This window comes from Adelges cooleyi, unplaced genomic scaffold (assembly GCF_023614345.1).
Source record: "Adelges cooleyi isolate 19-005CV unplaced genomic scaffold, UGA_ACOO_1.1 ACOO_flye_CR_arks_rails_tigmint_CR_PRNA_23, whole genome shotgun sequence".
Lineage (NCBI taxonomy): Eukaryota > Metazoa > Arthropoda > Insecta > Hemiptera > Adelgidae > Adelges > Adelges cooleyi.
In genome coordinates this window covers 12,945,957-12,965,622 of record NW_026095893.1, presented here as the reverse complement: position 1 = coordinate 12,965,622, position 19,666 = coordinate 12,945,957, and the positions used below count along the sequence as shown (strand labels likewise).

Sequence of the window (19,666 nt, the reverse complement as noted above, 5' to 3'; positions counted from 1 at the left end):
ATATTGAATATTTGTTTATTTGTATTACCCCTTTATTTATACTTAATTCTACCGCGAAGTAATATGTTGTGTATGCATAATGAAAAATAAATTATATACATAATATGTAATAAATTAATTAAATAGGTTTAAATTAATCTTAGTATAGTCAAATTAATAAATAATACATTTTTTGTGTAATTACATAACAGTGCTCTAAAAATACCTATTTAAGATATCAGCAACAATATTAAATAAACATTGAGCGGAATATAAAGGAAGAAAGGTCACATTATATTTGTAGTATCAGGAGTTATCTAGGGAAGACGTGATGGTGCAGAATAACTTGAGGTCTGGTAGGAATTTCTCTCCTTTTTCTCCCAACCATCATCGGTAAAAACATGGCCATAGTAGCTGCTGGTAACATTCCAGCACCAACTGCCGCAAGCACAGCTCTGTGATCATCGTTGGTCTTGGCTGACCTATCAGAAAACACCTGTACGTCGTTATCGTTTTCTTTGAGTGCTCGAGCTGCATATTCTCTTTGCTCTTGATCCACCGATTTCCTGGAAACATCAACCTCGATCATACCATTGTGAGACGTAGTAGTATTTTGTGAGTTCTTATCTGGCGGTAGTACCATTAACCGTACAGTTCTCCTGGATGTTATTGGACGGTTAGCCATATCAACTGATCTACTATTTGTCCTAGCTGACTGACTTCCAGTATCACCCAATTTGTTAACCATATCAATCGACATAGATCTACTGTTCAAGCTCCGATTTGGACGATGAGGAATTGAATACCCTTTCGTACTAGATAACAACACCCACTGACCATCCCCTTCTGATTCTGAAGGTCTTGGTCCATAAGACTGTTGACCGTAATCTCCATTCCATGGTTTATGTTGATAAGCTTCAGCAGGGAATTGTCCAGGTTTACCATCAGTAATTATATCTGGGTCTGCATTATTCCAACCACCATAGAAGTTTTGCGGCCCCTGAGGGACAGCTGGTTTTTGATAATTAGAGGCTTGTTGGGGTTGATTTGAAGAGTAGTCGTATGTTGGACGAACCCATGGACGTTCTGTAGTCCACTGGGATTGTGATGGTTGTTGATGATAACCAACACTTGGTCTGTTCACAGGCCGATTACTTGTCCACGGTGAGTAACTTGGTGACGGGTTGTCTTGTGGTGGAGGAGGCCATGTCGGTCTGTTGTTGGGCTCCCATTTTTGAATATGAGAAGAAGACCAAGCTACAGGCTCTAAAGTCACCCATCCTCGACGATCGTCGTATGGACTTTTCTGATCCTGTTGTGAGTCTACTAAGTTCCACGAGGCTTTTGATTTATCCTGGTTACCGCTATCGTCGTATGACAATACTTTATCAGATGAATCAGACTCGGGACCAGCTTCGCCATAACGCTTCAGGATTCTGTTTAATTCATCCTGGGTGTATGGTTTGAACGTGGCGTCAGTAGAACCACCTAAGTCGATACTTGCACATTCGTTATTATCAGCGCACTCAATAGAGTATTTGACTTTTGCCGGGTCAGAAGCTCCAATCAACGACGCGCCAGTAATGGTGTCACGTCTCCATTTTATACTCCCTGCATTTACATCATCTTTAACCGTAAATGGTTTCGATGTGATAATATAGTTAGTCTGAGAGCTAGGTGAAACCGAATGGAATGACCGCGATTCAGAGTTGGCTGACACTAATATAACTTGCAAAACGATGACAGCCCAAATGAACATTTTTAATTTCTATAGTTTATCAAGTGTGGTGAAAATGTGTTCACATCCTTTGGATCAATCCTCTTATGCCCTGTAACAATTTAAACAAATTCCAAGTTAATATACGTGAATTGCTAGTTATTGAAAAAAATCGCTTTATGGAGAAGTACAGGTAATATGTAAATTTCACTAGGCGTACTTAAAGTGATGTGGAAAGTGAAATCATGGTTATTTAATATTAAATAATAACAGTTATTAAGTAGTACTTTTTTATTCTTATGTTAACACAGATTTTGCCAAAAATCTTTATTTCCAGACATGTCATTACTTTCTATTAAATACTTAGGAAAAGAGAATTTCTATTATTTAATTTTATTTTCTGTAAAATTATAGTATAAGTCATTAAGTACAACTCTGACTTTCCTTTTTTCTAAAACTATGATTTAATGTCCACTAGTTAGTAATGAAGCTAGAACTTAACACTAATTTCTGTAACTTTATAATATATTTTTTGAAATCCTTATCTACATTTTATACCGCGGATGTTTACAAGTTATATTGTACAAAAATAGACAATATTATAAATACCTGTATTAACTAATAGACAAGCTTCATCTTTTTTTTTTTTAATTAAAATTATATAATGTGTATCTATGATTGACATTGTAATTTTTTATAAAGAAAAATAGAAAACATAATATATATTTTTTGTTGTAGGATAAAAAGTAAACTATAGTCCTTCCGCTTTAAAAACGAAAGCGATTGTTGCTAAATTAAAAGGAGAAATCCAAAACAAAAACATCACATTAATGTTATGTTTTACTTAATCCTAAATTTAATTATTATTTTCGTTAAAAAACATTATTAACTATTATTTTTCAATATGAGGCTTTTTTTTGGATTTACTAAAATACATTTTCGAACAAATTGAAAATGTTACATTTGAGCTCTAGAGCGTATCGGTATGATTTTCAAGAATTTATTTTATATACTAGTTTGCCACAATATATTATATGACTGATTATGAAAAAAATAATTAACACGATTTTTTTTTTACATAGATGATTTTTAAATTAATGTATTATAATATAGATATAAGCTTTAAGCAAAAAAGAACAACTTTAAAAGGGCAAATTAATTTAATTGAAAAACAAAACATATAATAAGGGTGAATTTAAAATAAAAAATAGTAGACGGGTGATTTTAAATCTAACCAGCAATTTCAAACAAAATTAATGAGTCACACGTAATGTAACACAGTTACTAATGAATACTTGAGAATATTTGCTTTTATTAAATTGATTCATTTTTTTAGCCGGTAAAAGGAAATCGCACACCCTATTTATGTAAAAGGATTGGTCATATGTGTAGGCTAAAATCAGTAACGCAAAAATCAATTTAAGTTCAAATTTGTCTTCATACTAAACACTACTTTCTACGCTTAATCTAGACCGGTTTGGTGGATTTTAGTACAAACTGATAACAGATTAGATTTGTCGTTAATAATCATATAATATTATTTTTATCATATAAAGCATACTTTTTGTTTGTGTAGATTTAGAAATTAACGTTTTATTTTACTAAAAAATCAACAACTTTTTATGATACACAGTGTTGTGCTATTTCTGTTATAAAATACTCGTACTTAAAAACAAAAAAAATTGGTTTTAATAAGTTAATAAATAAGACATGAAAAATGATTTGTAATACGTTATTTTCTAAATATTTCCAAAATTTAAAAACTATAAGACAAACTTTTACACACAAAACAATATAGCTTAATATGTTGATCGTTTCAAACTTAAGTATACTCATATTATAGAACTTGAAACGAAAATAACAGCAGACCCATGAATTATATTGATGTGAGTTCCTTTAACAGTGATTGCGTACTTGACAAAACAAACAAAATCGTGGAATAGTAATTTGTTTTACACAATGTATATGTCACTACGATCAAAACCACATTTGAATAACTTGAGAGAGAATATTGTACAATGAAAATTCGTTGGTGGATTCACGCAGTTATTGAAGCGCGGAAACGGTGAAAGTACTTTCTATTTCTTTAACTGTAACAGATTTAGACCAAGACAAAAAAAAAAAAAGAATAATAATACTCGATCTCGTTGACTCTGAAAATTTCCAGGTTACGCCAATTAGAGGGATTCGTTTTTATATTTGGTTTGATATTTTCTTACACAAACACGTCAAATAGTAGGTTTACCAATGTAGACAATACAGGTGAAAATCAAACGTGAGTTTAACTGTCGCGTATCTAACGACAATCTTTATTACAATGGCCCGGGGATTCCACAAACAATTGCCCGACCCCTAGGAGAAACTAATGTAAAACGGTGTACTACTACGATAGGGATTAGAAATTCTATTGCAACTATTATAATTGTTAATATTTGGTACTAATAACCCGTTATGCGGTGTAGATAAAGAATAAAAATTCATAAATATACTATTATTTTCCAATTGCATGTCAACAAAACAGAAAATAACGAAATGTCTTCTACGCCTATCATGTCTTGTCTGAGTATAACATTACTTTACTAAAACCGAATTTGATGATTTTTTTTTTATTTTACAACTAGCCTAGTTTTTGGCTCTATAATACATTTTTCTATTACAAACAGAATTTCTTAAATTTAAAATTTATTATTAATACAAAGGCATTGCATTTTTTCCTTTTCAAACCAACCAAACAAATAAAAAAGTTGAAATCAACATATTATATTATGTTCAAGTCTTTTATAAAACATAAATGTTTAAAATAAACTACACACGTGGTGATGCGTACAACTATCTAAACTTGAACTTGGCTTGCGATTATAATAACAGCATCGCACTATTCTTTTAACGCACTTATTTAGTCATACCAAAGGTAAAACTAATTTTGCTGTAACCTAAATATTTTTATACGACTTAAAATAATCAAGCAATTTACTAGTTATGATTTTTTCATTTATTTATTTTAATTAGAGCAATGAATTTGCAACTTCGGCATGGATATAAAATATAACTATTAAATTTGTACAGCGGCTCACTTTACATCTAGATTTGACATTATGTGTATTTATTCGTTGTGTTCATTTTGAAATAGAATTTTCCATTTATTTGGTTTACAACAATAATTTTATTGAAAAAACTGTAATGCAACCATCATAAATTTAGGGAGGGATTTGTCTTCCAAAATATATTTTTAAAAAGCGGCTTTTGGTTCATCAACGAGGTGACACATTATTTTGTAAACACCCATTAAAATATTTAATTAAAGTCCAAACTCAAATTTCTCAAAACAATATGTTCTAAATGTTCAGAAGATATCTAATTGTTATATGGTTTGTTATTCAATACAGCGTTTAGTATTTTTGTTTGTGAAATTAAACCTGTAAAATAAAATAATGAGTTTGATGCAAACGACGAGTAATTAGTTAAACGATAAAATAAAATTCAAACTTCGTGCTTTGAAGTTTGAACCAAAAAATAGTTTCAATAGTCGCCAATTATTCGGGTGGCCCAAAGCGACTTTGTTGTAAACGGCCATTAATTATTAACGTTTTGTTTGTACACAAAACACAAATAAAATTCTCTGATCACCGTATTTATTCCCATGAAAGTATTTAAAAAAATTGTGAAAAAAATGTAAACGTAAAATTGAAATCTTTAAAATAGTTCTCGTCCATTTATATAGATAACTAAAAACAACTTTATTCTAAACGACGATTTATTCGATTATGATATCATGTTTATTTTTAAGTAACTAATTAATTATTGACTTTTAAAAATAGAAATATTTAAATTTTTTAATTTTCGGTAAAAATAAAAAAAATAAATGTAAATATTCGTTGATGTATGTACCTGTTTATGTGCTGCAGCCGATGAACGGTAAACGTGTGTGTGCAACGGGACAGTCTCGACTTATCGGACACCGCGGGATAAGTATTGAGTGGCTAGCGTGTCCGTGCTTGTCCGCGTGTGTGTATAGTCCCACGGCGACGGATCACTTAGTAGTGGTTTAATAACGCCCGGCCGAGGTTTTATTCGTCACTGACACACTAGAATCCCGTCTCGGGAGAGAACCGCCCGGGCGGCAGGCTTCGAAAACGGCTCGGCGAAAAACCACCGGTGCGCCGTCCGCGTTACAACAGCCGATTGCCGGACCCGGAGGAACGCGCGTGGTGGGAGCGCCGGGCGTCGACGGCGGTGACGCACGGTGGGAACGCCAGGTCCGCCGACCACCGGACCAGAACCGCAGGAAAGTTTCTTCTCTTTGGCGCGCGCGGCGGTGGTGGTGGTGGCGGCGGCAGTGCGCTAACCGCTTTTCTTAATTTGACAGTTTTCACTCTGCTGACGGATTGTTTGCCATCCGATGACGATTGTGCATCGTCTCTCTCATAGTCGACTGCCCGCCGCCGTGCCGCCGCTCCATCGCTTTCTATCGCTACACGACACCTTTTGTTATTGTTGTTGTTTTACCGCGTCCCGTCGCGATTAGTCTTCCGTGTCCGAAAGCCACTCGCACTTTTTATATCTTTCTCTCTCGTCTCGTCTCTCTCTCTCTCACTCTTTCTCTCGTTCTTTCCGGTACACGGTTTTTTTTTTTTTTAATTTTATTTCACTTGCCATTATTATTGTTATTATTTTTGCAACAGCGTAGTTTATACAGCAATTAACCGGTTGCCGCTGCGGATACGTCGGCCGTAGGTACCGGGTGTTGCTTCCTTTTCCTTCGAGGTCAATATAGGTTATTATCGCGTACGCCCGGTCAACAATTCAAGTGATGTGAATCAAAAGGGTATAAGTGATATTTATATAAGTGTAAGGGAAAGAAAAAATAAAAATGATTTTTATTAATTATAACTCTAATAATGGTGGTTATAAAAGCATAGTGGATTTTCTAATACGTCTTTTGAGAATTAAACATTTTAAGACAAATGAAAATAATAAAATGTTTCATTGGCCAACATACTGTATGATCAATGATCAGAAACTTACTGTAAAAAAAAAAATTATCACTCGCTCCTTATTTCTCCTCTCGTGATTTAAATTGTATAACATAGTGGTATTTCTCTTTTCCTCCGGCTTTATTATTGCTGCATAACATGTGTAGCATTAGCTGTCGCCGAAAACACCTTCAATCTTTCTCTAGACTACACCGCTTCCCTCCACATCCAGCATCTCCATATTATTGTAGAGTATAAATAATCACTTATTAATTGCTTATGTATGGTACAGTGAAATTGTCTAAGACCTACCCCTAACAAACCGGAAAACTAAATAAAACTAAAATTATGTATAATCCCGCTAAACCGCAATACATGTACATATTACTGAATAAAACGGAAAATGGCGTATTATGGAATTTTCTTACGGTCTTGTACAAGTCTTATACATTGTATTTATTCATGCTTGCGATTTTTTTACTTAAATAAAATTTAATTTTAAGCATGCATTTATTATTGAGTATTGAGATTTAATTAAAGGTGCAAGGAACGGTGGTTACCGGCTACCCACCCGGGCGCAATTGCTAATTAAACCAACACCAGTAATAGTGGCTAGTAATTGGGCAATCTATGGCTTATACCGATGTTAAAAGATAATAATCGGTAAACCTGGTTCTGACTAAACAACCCGGAAAACACTTCCCAGTTCACGTAGAATTATATGTTTGAATAATCGTGTATTTACGCTGAACTTTGAAAAATTAATGTTACTGGTTTTAAATTGTGTCTGTGAAGTTAGAGTTATCCCTCCCTTCTTGGTCCAATCTACTCCGGACCAACATAAATATATAGAAAGATAGTTCTAAAAATGAGCGTGCAAAGTCATGCGCTAATTTTAGGAACCAAAAAAAGTTATAAATACACAGAACTTAACGGGGGGTTGGGTCTGGGGACACATGCAAAATCGTGACAAGTTTCAACATATAAAAAATGTATAAAACGAATTTTAACTCTACTAGTGAGGCTTAAGTTTTAGAGAGGAGAAGGGGTGGGGAAATGTTCATACAGACGGTGTGTGATACTATTTTATAAATGTTTCCGAAATATTAAGACTTACAGATCATTACAAATAAGTAGGATGGTTTAGATTCGTCGAAAATTATATCAACTACAAGAGTATTGTCATGATTATGATAGGAAACAGCCAAGACATAAACTTGGCTTTAACTATCGGCTCTATAATGTACCTTCGACATTTTCTCATCTATATTCTGAATGGGTATGCGAACAAATTGTTCATAATGTTATACATTAAATCGTGGACTAGGTTCAAAACAATGTATTATTTAAAAACACGTCATTGTAAAACCAACACCCTCACAGTTTCTCAACGACTATAAAAAGTTTGCAAATTAAGGTTGAAACCAAGGGCAGGCTAAGCGGTAGCTAGGTCGACAAATAGTCACCGGATTGCTCTCGTTTTAGGTTATGAACTATGTTGTAAAATACTTTATTATGTAGTTCTGTGTCTTATATGTTAAATTAAAAAAAATGTTTTTTTTTTTAAATTTTTTGAGATGATTTTAAATTTGCCTATTGGATCGAGGTTTGTCCAGTCCGTCCCTGGCCGTAGCGATTACTGGTTGAAAGATATTTCAATAGGTTTTAAGAAAATGCTTTAATGTGATTATATAGACTGTAGAGTGTGTGATAAAAAAATATAAAAATATCATCGTCTTTTTTTGATAGTTTTGGAAAATCATATTTTGTGAAAAGCGCTTGAATTCTACGGTTATTATTATTAATATTATTAATTCTACGTTTTTGTAATTATACACTCATCATCAAACACCATTTTCAAAATGTTTAAAAGAAAGTGCGTTTTAATAACATCTGTTCACATATTTGCATTTAAAGAGTTTTCTAGAAAGTATCTTACCACTTCCATCTAGACCGGGCTGTGCTAGAATTAATTGTGGTGTCTTCATAATGTGTCGGTTTATTTTATAACTAGCTTTATAATACACGTGGAATATAAATTATTTTTTTATTCTAATTTTATCCCATAAAGGGATTTTTTGCAGTTACACAGTTATTGTGTTAAGTTTTCTGTTGTATGTTAGTTATTGTTTCTGAGACAATTATTGAAATACTTAAAAAAATACGAAAATATTCTTGCTAAATGCCTGTTAGACGTACAACTTACAATTAGTTTAAACTGATCAATTGGAATGTTGTCGTAACACGCACCGCAGCATAGCATAATACTTGGTTTTAGATAACTCAACAGTAGTAAGCCGTTTTTTTCTTCTTTACATGACCATTTCAAGTTTAATAACAAAGAAACGATCAAATACATTTTGATTTAATACAAGCATAACAAATCTTTGTATTTTATATGGGAACAAAAGAGCAGTAGAGTGATAAAAGAGTATAGAGTAAAAAACTAAAAAAGGAGTTACAAGTCAAAATGACTGAATCTACACTTATTGCTTGCGAATAATTATTAGTTAAATAACTAGACAAACAACATAATTTCGTTTTTTTTTAAGTTTTATCGATTAAAGACTTGTGCTTATCTGAATATTTTGCTTAAAACTCATACAAATTGATGTGCATATATATATATATATATAAATATGTGTATCTAAAGGCTTTATAGTCGTATTTACAGTATGGCAGTACAACAAATTATAATTTAGTTTAAACATATAATACATAATTTATATTATTATGTATTTACTTAGGAATTGGGAGTTTTATGTAGAAACTTAAAAAGATGCACAAAGTACATGGCTGAAGATTATTTAATACAGAGAACTAATTTAACTATTCTGTGCGGCAAATAGGGATTTTATTATATATTATACGATTTTAAATAATCATTGTACATTATTTGTATTGTTGACTATGACAACAATATATCTAATCTAAACGATATTAGTCTTATCATTTTCATCTAGATATTTAATTACACTTGAAATGGTGAAAATGACACACGTAATTAATGTGTTTTCATTTAAATGCTACAAAGAAACAAGAATATTTTATAAATTATTCTTTTAATAATTACCCACGTTAAATTATTTTCGGATGTGATGCTTTTCGTTGTTAACAATCAGAACGTGACCTTTTTTAAAGAAGATCTTTGTGGAGATAAACTAATCCTTATTTAGTAAACAAACAAATAAACATTTCATCTACTCATTTTTGAAAAAAAGTTTTTTCTACAATATATTTTCTTTGACTACTATGGTTAGTTTCCGTTTTCATACAGTATAGGTACCTGCATATTTGATACGTGTATAAAAAAATTATAGGTGGTGAAACTTTTTTATGAAACCTTAACTTGGTCGTCTACGTGTGCGTCCTATTTTATGTTTTATTTTTATGGACGATATAAAATATACCCCGTAGATAAATTTCTAAACGACGTTAAATTAAAAAGTTATAGTTGTTTTCTAAAGATTACATTATGCTTAATGCTTAAGTTCTTCATTAAACACGTGAAATGTTTATTACTTTTTGTTTTTACTTTTTATCTCTACCTTGATATTCTATTTCTAATATTTGCATTCTCGTTTTCACCTTTATAGCGTTAGTCATTACAATAAAACAGATCATAGTCGTTTATCACTATATCTAACAAAATATTATACAATTATTATTGGAACATTTTTTTTTTCATTGAAATCTTTACAAAGAAATATAATGAGCATTAATGAAGAACGCTGACGTATGAACTTATTGCATAGGCGCAAATACGGGGGGGCTAGGGTGGGCTTAGCCTCCCAAAAAAATTAGGTTATGCATACAATTTTGAAATACAAAAATATATTTACTTATATATATTTTTAAAAAATTTCCAGCCCCCCCAAATTAAAAATTGAGATTGCGCTTATGCTTATTGTAATAAATCTTACTTTAATTCTTGGCAAAAAAAACAAATTGTATTTAAATTAAAATTTATATTTGTTTATCTAGCTATATAATAAATTTAATATTATTCAAAAATTGTAATAATATATAACATAATTCGTTGAAGCTCAACATATATAATTTCCAACTCTTCGTATGACGGAGAACCCATCAATGGCTAGTAGACCTACTATGGCCGTTTTTTTCTAAATTTAGAAGTGCAGTATTTTATATAATTTCTTAAGATATAAGGTATTAGGTACTAGTTTTTCCTGTTACCTATTATCCCGTATAAGACAACACCTATCGTTGAATTTAAATAAACTAAATACGTTTAGACAAATATAATTATTATAATTGTCGACTAATATTTGTTTACACCTTAACATTCGCATAACACGTGTACTCAATACTTGTATTAACATAATGATAATAGTCTAGAAATCATCCAATTATGGTGACAATAAGTAATCGGAAATAAATAAACGGCGACGACCGACGGGAGCCCTTTGTACACTACTACGCTAAACAACAACAATGACGATATAATAACAAAAAAAAAAATCAAAAGAACGATTTCTCTGATTCCTCATAGTGTAGTACTATAACGAGTGATGATCGATTCGATAACCCTTTTTTTTTTAACAGCCGTTTCTCTATGAATACACCACCAACGCTATGTGGTCGCGCTAACTCGCTCATTAAATCCTTCAATTAGAAAGAGAGAGTGATTTTTTAACTAGTGTTTTATTTTTTTAAGAATAATAATAATTACAATGTATGCACAGCTACATTGAACAATGAATATGAAAAAACACAAAAAATGATGGATGGCGAAAGTCGTGCTGTTTATTGCTTCGCGCATGTCAACTATTATAACATTATTTATAACTAAATGGTGTGTAATGTAACGGATTGTCCACAAGCTATAGAAAAAAATCGTGATAAATACTTTACGATTCATTTGTTATTCATATTTCATAAGTATATTATTTATATTACTTAATACTAATTTCATATAGAAAACTAGTAGTAATTCAATACGAACTGCGTCAAACATTGATTTATACCCGATACTTCAAATCAAATTTAAAACTTAAATATTACCATAAAATATGATTGCATTAAGAAAACTTAAATGATTCCAAAATAATAGTTAAACGAAGCTCAAAGAAATAATAGTATTACATTGTCCTATTCCCTAGTCACTTATTCTATCATGCTTTCTGACTGGCCCATCATAATTTTTTAAAGGAGTCGGTTTTCAAAGATAGTTCCTAGAAAATAAGGACAAACCTAGTTAGGTCGCTAGAGAAATTATGACAGGTTTGTTTTAGACCAGCTAACGTAATACCACCAGAAAAAAAAATTCTCGGTTATCCGAGAGTTCTTTTAGCTTCAAGTTCTTGTGGAAGGGGACTAAGCCCTATTCTATAGAGCTAATAAAAACGTATTCGCAGGTATACCGTATACAGTATAACTTTAATATTTTTGAGGAGGGCTTTAGATAACTAAAGGGGCGCAATACGATTGCGCGCGGTCCTTATCGGCGGTACCTTTTTAGGCGTACGATTGCGCACGCTATATTATTTGTACTTCTATGCAACGTTGCCAAATATACATGGTCCAAATATACTAATTGTGGCGATCTGTACGCATATAAGCATACCATACATTGTTAGAGGACCTGTAGAAAATCGCGAGTTCTGATTGGCTCTCTGACACATGTGATAACAAATTGGCCACAACAGCTGATATATTCTACGGCAGGTCACCGAGTGTTTTAGCACTTGCTCGCTTCGCTCGCTCGGCGCCGTCGCTTCGCTCCGCTAACTAAAAATATCCTAGGTTTGCAGGCTACAGTCTAGGAGGAGGTCACAGGTTAAGTCAAATTTAAATTAAACTTAACTTTTTTAATGATATTTTTTGAATGCATATTTTTTTAATTATTTATCTATGTAACCATTAGCAGCAACGTCGCATTCAATTTCACGCGCAATCGTACGCCTTTGAAGGGTCAAAACCGTGTTCTTTGTTATTTCGGTACCGCGCGCAATCGTATACACAAAAAGGTACAACGCGCGCAATCGTACTCCGCCGAACTAAGGTACGAGTACTTACCCCTCTAGCCTCCTAATTGCACTCCTGGTAGTCGGTAACGTTTATAACATACACCTCTCTACTTCAGTCTATCTTTGCTTCTAAATCCGTGCACACTATTCTTGTTCACTCGTTTCCATTCCCAAATTCCACTCTTCAGTCTTCTTTCATCTTGAGCTTTCTCATGTAGACTGCTATTAGCGGAACTACTTAACTGCCTCTTAAATGCACACATTTATTTTTCCTTATAACATGGTGTCTCAATGCATTTATCTCAAATGTCTAACTTTTCAGCTACTTATTTTTCATTCACGTAATAGTACTACTTGAGGTATAATTTAGCACTAAAATTCACAATAATGTATAATGGAGTTTTGTATAGTAATAGATATACGTACATATTATTTAATAGCCTGCTACAAAATTTGTACAAATATTAGCAACTAAAGAGTCTTTATCTTTCCTATCTCTGCTACATTAATTCTTTGTACTATTTTCTAGTCTACCACCCAACATTTCGAACTGTACACCACGGTTGGCCTCACCACACTCTTGTAAAACTTACCTTTCAGTCTCATTGGAATTATCTTGTCTTATGTAAACTATATCATTTGCAAACATCATGTTTTTTTTAAAACAAATTGGTGTTCAAACTTCAAACAAACTTTTTTGTATCAATATCATAATAATTTATTAACAGAATGTTAATAATATATAATATGTGGAACATGAACACATATTATATATACTTATTTGTAATGATGTAGATAGTTTTACAATATACTGACATACAGTTAGTATTAAGTAATCATTCGATGAATAAAATTACAATAATACTGTCGATTTTAGCGAACCTACTGGAGTAATTGAAAGTATTTACATCGTCATCTCGTGTATGCTAACATCAATCATGACTTAGATAAATTTAAGTACAAAGAGGATATCAAATGTTAAAATCAACTATAGAATCATCACGTCTGTCCGCCATTCAATGAATACAACAATAATATTTCTCATGTCGCTAGTACGATAGCGGAAGTGTTATGATACTACATACCGTGTGTCATGGTCCATACTTAATTTGCAACTCATCTAAACGACTATAATACATTTTAAATAAAAAACCTATAGAGCCGTGTGTTATCCATACTCGGATGTGTTAAACGATTATTATTTCACCTAATATTTACCATTTACAATCATAAATAAATAATACAACTGATAATTCATAAATCATTTATTTATTATAAATAAACAACGGTACAGACATGTTTTATTTAAAGGTAATTTCTTTAAAATCTAACGACAAGCATAACTGTGTATCGTAACAGCTATCTTTATCTAGAAAAACTTAAGCTACACTTGTGGTTTCAATTATAATAATGAGACATAAAATAATAAAATATTTAAATAAAACCTTAATCACCAAATATAATACACTTTAGCGTATCTGATTTCGGTGTTCATGACAGACTGAAGACATAGTTTTAGTTAAGTTTTTTTTTAATATTTCATTATTTTATTTTTTGGTACTTGGTACTTGGCTACCTTTATTTTAACGGTTGTATAATATGACTCACAAGTGACGTTTAGTATATTTTACATAAAACATTTTAAAAGTATAATACTAATATTGCTATAATTAAAATGCTAGTACGGTTTGCAGTAATTACATGTCTGCATGAGGTATTACAGCCAAAAGTGATTTTGCTTTCAAAAAACGTTTCAATACAAATGTATAGCTGACAATAAAAATTATATTTATCCACTGAAATCACTAATTGTGATTGTACATTATACAAACAATAAATGTGTTTATAGTTGGGTTATGAGGTTTGGTTCTTTCTCATTAACAAAATGTCAAATCTAACGAGTATGTTTTTTTTACTAAAAATTCGCCTGATTATTGAGGTAAAGTATGTAAAATATGTTGCCTATTCAACTCCTCGAAATACATTTATTTATGACAGTATATTCCTAAACTTATTAATAAGGAATGTAGATATTTATGTAATCATTTTTATTAATATCAAAGAATATGTTTTTGCAATGACCAACTATCCGATAACCGACACGAAGTTCAAAGGTTAAGTTAGGTTAGGTTTAGGTTAGGTTAGGTTTAGATTGGGTAAAATTAGTTTTTTAGTATAATTATACTTTTGCAATGACCAACTATCCGATAACCGACACGAAATTCCGTTACGGCCCATTTGATGACGTCACAACTTGACCTTGAGTTTGTCGATGAAGTAAGCTATCTGCTATCATATAGGTTATGCGCAAGGAAGAGCATATTCTATGTTTTACAGGCTCTGCTCGAAGTGCCAACATGATAAGAAAGACGTCAAGGAAGGCGACAGAATGATCCGAGAGGTTTCCGAATGATCATTATTCTGAAATTGTGCGAAAATTGAAACGAAAAATCATTTCTGTCGTTACCATGTCAACGTAAATTAATAAACAGTCCGAACCTATCATTCAGACCACAGTCAAGGAGGAGGTAACCGGCTTAAAGTTAAGTAGTTTAAAGCTTCAATCTACTATCCTACGGCAAGTCACCGAGTGTTTTGGCACTCGCTCACTACGCTCGTAAAACGCCGTCGCTTTGTTCCGCTAACTTAAAAATATCCTAGGTTTACGCGCTACAGTCTAGGAGGAGGTCACAGGTCTAAAGAAAAGTAAAATTATTTGTGTTGCAAAAACATGATAATTATCGCAAACACAAATCAAAATGAATCATACAAGGAACATGATGAAGATGGCACACAAGTCCAATATTTGAGAAATTTGGCTCATAATATCTAATTATAACTGTAAATTACATTATACCAAAATACAAAATAATTTATAAGTGATATCAGAGAAGATATTCTTGTTTTTTTTTTGGAAAAATGTCCATATATCGCCTGAAGCGGATGAGGGGAGGATCTTTTAAACCTACTTAACCTCCGAAATTACTGGCTCGATTTCGTTCAGATTTTTTAAATATATTAATAATTCTTCTAGAAAGGACAGCAAGACGTATTCGCGTAAATGTCTGTGGTTGTAGATCTGACTAAAACCTAATCGTTTTTTTTCTTTACATTTTTTAGTAAGTTTAACTTAATTATTCAAATTTAGTGGATTGAGTTATCGCAAATGTATAAATGCTAAAAAAACACAGATAAAGTTATCCGCTTTAATATACTGAATGGTGTACAGTGTGTTCCATTTAACGTATAAGACCCATTTTCTTGGAAAATAATAACAATTAAGTAGTTTTTTTAAAAACCCTTTTTGTTTATATATATTTTAAAATTGTTTAAACATTTTTTAAATATTTCTTCTTGCATGTTGGTTTTCATGGGAATAATTAACATAGCAGGGTCCTGCTTCTTTCCATGTCACAGTGTTACAGAAGGAGATTCTTCTTGTAAGCGTTATTGATCGTACCGATGTTTGTCTTGCTGACTGTCGCCACAATCATCTAATAATGAAGCTGCTGCTCTTCATTGTGGCTATTGTGATGCTGTTGCATAGGGCGATAGGGACGCCATATTCTCTACGCCATTACCTACTGGAATCATCTGTTTGGGACTTTTCGCCAGTAGGAGCTCGGGTGCCCCGGGTACGCTATACCCAAAGTATAAAATATTTCCCCTGGGATAAACAAATATTTACCTTTTTTAAAAATATTTTCCAGTACACTATCAGCTTTTGAAACTTAAATGGAAATGTCTTATTTAATTAACTTTAAAACAAAAATAATATGCTAAAAATGTTAACTCGTTGTTAGTTTGTCGATAATCAGTTTTGAATAATTACCATTTTTTTTCTTATGAAAAAAAAATAACATTTTTAATTACTATTAAGTGAAGTAATATTTTTATCTACGCGCATCTATTTCTCAATCGCACTTCACCTTCCATCTTAAATTTTAAACTATAATAACTTTGAGAGTAATTATTCAAAACTGGTTATTGACCTATCCAAATTTTCAGCAAATTATTAAGTTAATTTAATATTGTATAAGTTTCAAAAGTTAATAGCATTAGAAAATGCTAAAAAAAGTAAATATTAATTAATTTTATAATATTGTATCAACATCCAAATAAAATGTTCTAAAAAAAAAAACTGAAGAACTGTAATTACTTTCTAATAAAACGAGTGTCATACATTAAATGAATCGCCAGGATTATTTAAAATATTATGTACCTACAAAGAAATATCGCAATACTCTCTGTAAACAGTTTTTCCAAAAAATAGATCATATCATAAGTGCAAATCATTTGTTTGTCCAACACTAATAATAGTCAATTGGTTGGTAAATTATACTTGACAATTCGGCTGTTTAAAAAATGAAAAACAGAAACTACTATTTAGAAAATTGTATAAAAAACCATTACCTACATTGATAGGCCGCCACGCCGAGTTGTTGTGGTGTGCTGTCAAAATAATAATACGTATACCGTATTTTCTAGATAATTTTTTGATATCACAATGACTTGGCGATATTTTGATGTGTATTAATTGTTTTTATTATACAATTTCCTTAATTTTTTTAATAATATTATGTCCAAAAAAGTGATGTTTTATAAGAAATAGTCTAGTTAAAATTTTAAAATATGATATTGTGTCTAGTTTTTAAATGTTTTAATATTTTGTTCGTATTAATAAAAACACATGCACAACAGGTCAAAAGGTGATAGAATAGGCATAGTATAGAGTATAGACCTGAAAAATTATTTAGGTCATTATAATAATTATAAAAGACCGAATGTGTAATCAAACTCTAAAAAAAACACTTCGATGATAATTAGGTAAAAAAATAAAAAAATAAAAAAAAAAACTTTTTTAAAAACATGTTTTTCTGAAAAATAGTAAAAAGCGAACTAAAAAGTAAAAAATAAGTTTATTACAAAAACAATTTACCAATCAATTGTAGCACATTTTATTTAAAATGACAATTACTTTTAAAACAATCGAAAAGTAACTACAGTTTTAAATAATGTTAAACATCTTTATATTTTACTAAAAAGAAAATCGTGGGCCCTATTCAACAAAGTCCGTAATAAATTTATCAGATAATGTTTTATATTTACAAGTTCTTTAATAATTTAAATTTGGTTCAATATTTGTGTGTGACACAAACATTTCATAATACTTAACTCAATGTATTTGGACTTTGTTGAATAGGGCCCACGCTTTTCTTTTTAGTCAAAAACTAAAGATGTTTAACATTATTTAGAATTGTAGTTACATTTCGGTTGTTTTAAAAGTAATTGACATTTTTAATTAAATGTGCTACAATTGATTGGTAAATTGTTTTTGTAATAAAATTATTTTTTAGTTCGCTTTTTACTATTTTTTAGAAAAGCATGTTTTTAAAAAAGTTTTTTTTTACTTTTACTTTTTAGGCCTATTAAAGGTACTTATAAATTGGTGAATAGATTGCTAAATTAATTTTGGAAGATTTGAACACAAATGAAATTTTAGTGAAATGACCCCCATACTTGACATATTTGAAAAAAATACAGATTCGACACTTTCAGTATCTTTTAAATGTTAGAATAAACTCGATACCGAGTTATAGGTTTTCATTTCCATACACTGCAGAAACACATAGGCACGGGCGCTTGTGTGTTTTGAAAGTACCTACGTTTTAACGTGACCTGGACCTACAATAGGTTTGAACGATGTATCTATATTCATTACTACTACTTCCTTATTATAAAACGAATAAAAGTGTTTTGTATAGACAGATGCTATGCGTATACGAATACCTAATTTTATTGATTTTACTCTATTTTTCCTTTTATGCTGATTTCACCAAACTACCGTACGGTGTACGGTTTTCTTGACATTCGAAGAAAAAATTAAGAACTATGGAGAATTTTACTTTCTAAACACGTTCGCTTCAAAAAAAAAAAAGCAATGCTAATAAAAATACAGGAACACGTACAAGTGTATAGGACATGGGTTGCAGTTAGTCGATGCGCGAATGAGTATACAGAATTCCTACACGACTATATAATATCACGTGCGATTTTTAAAAAATCTACCTTCCTATATCGGGTAACCTATCCCGTTCCAGCTGTTATATAGACACCGTACCTGTCCAGTGTATTAACATAATCAGCATAATATTTATTACCGCGGTTACGCCATTATATCTCTTCGGCTAATAACAATTTTTCTACTGTATCGGTGGTTGTTTGTAAACACAGTGAGCACGCAACGATAGTGGACAAGGCCCCGGGCGCGGCGCCTGCACGACTAAATCACCTTGGCCCAGAGACCCGGCCAAGAGACAATTTCGCCGCCGCCAATGCTCAGTGGTTGCCAGAGATTGCTTTTGCACCATTGTTTCGTAAAGTTCTTCAGTAATCAGCATATTAACTGAATATCATTAGGTCTCATTCAATAAATATGTATTGACAATTGTGCGTAATATAAAAATTACATATAAAGATGTGTTGTACTATTAACGTATTGAACTGGTACTTTAAGAACAAAAACAACAATGGACAACAGTTCACGCTATGAGCTTATTAGACTTAATCCAGTGCTTTATAAATGCTACTATTGGTTTTGAACACAACGTATGCAATACACATATTATACCATTGAATACAATATATACTAGAACGTATTACATTCTGTCTTAATAAATCATTGTAATTTAAACAAAACGATACACGCGTTTATACTTTAAACTAACAGTTAGTTTACACCTAACGATCGCAACAATTTCTAAAAAATTGGTTTTGCAAAAAAATTTTTTTTTTAATCTTACCACGCACATGGTATAACGGCAGTATGTAACGCTTTAATTAATAATAGGATGGAGTGAAATACTTTCGTTCCAATAACGTGTGATGTATTGATTTCACTCTTCAAAAAATCATCAATATTATATTATTTGTATTGTTTTTTTTTTTTTTATTGGTATTTCGTTGGTAGTCCAGTGTACATTTTTTCAACATTCTAGGAGATAACG

The 19,666-nt window shown here is 31.5% G+C and overlaps 1 protein-coding gene across 1 annotated transcript; it reads right to left on the bottom strand.

Annotated features, from left to right (window-relative positions):
* Positions 1 to 26: 26 nt before the first annotated feature.
* On the bottom strand, positions 27 to 5,835 carry LOC126835254 (uncharacterized). Its single transcript, XM_050567720.1, has 2 exons — positions 5,585 to 5,835; positions 27 to 1,808 (listed from the first exon to the last, which is right to left on the bottom strand). Exon 2 carries the CDS (start codon positions 1,736 to 1,738, stop codon positions 293 to 295), a length of 1,446 nt encoding a protein of 481 aa, XP_050423677.1. The 5' UTR covers positions 1,739 to 1,808; positions 5,585 to 5,835; the 3' UTR covers positions 27 to 292.
* Positions 5,836 to 19,666: the final 13,831 nt, after the last annotated feature.

Bases quoted from the DNA above. Each gene is read 5' to 3' on its own strand.
- LOC126835254 (XM_050567720.1), bottom strand. From the start codon at position 1,738: ATGTTCATTTGGGCTGTCATCGTTTTGCAAGTTATATTAGTGTCAGCC.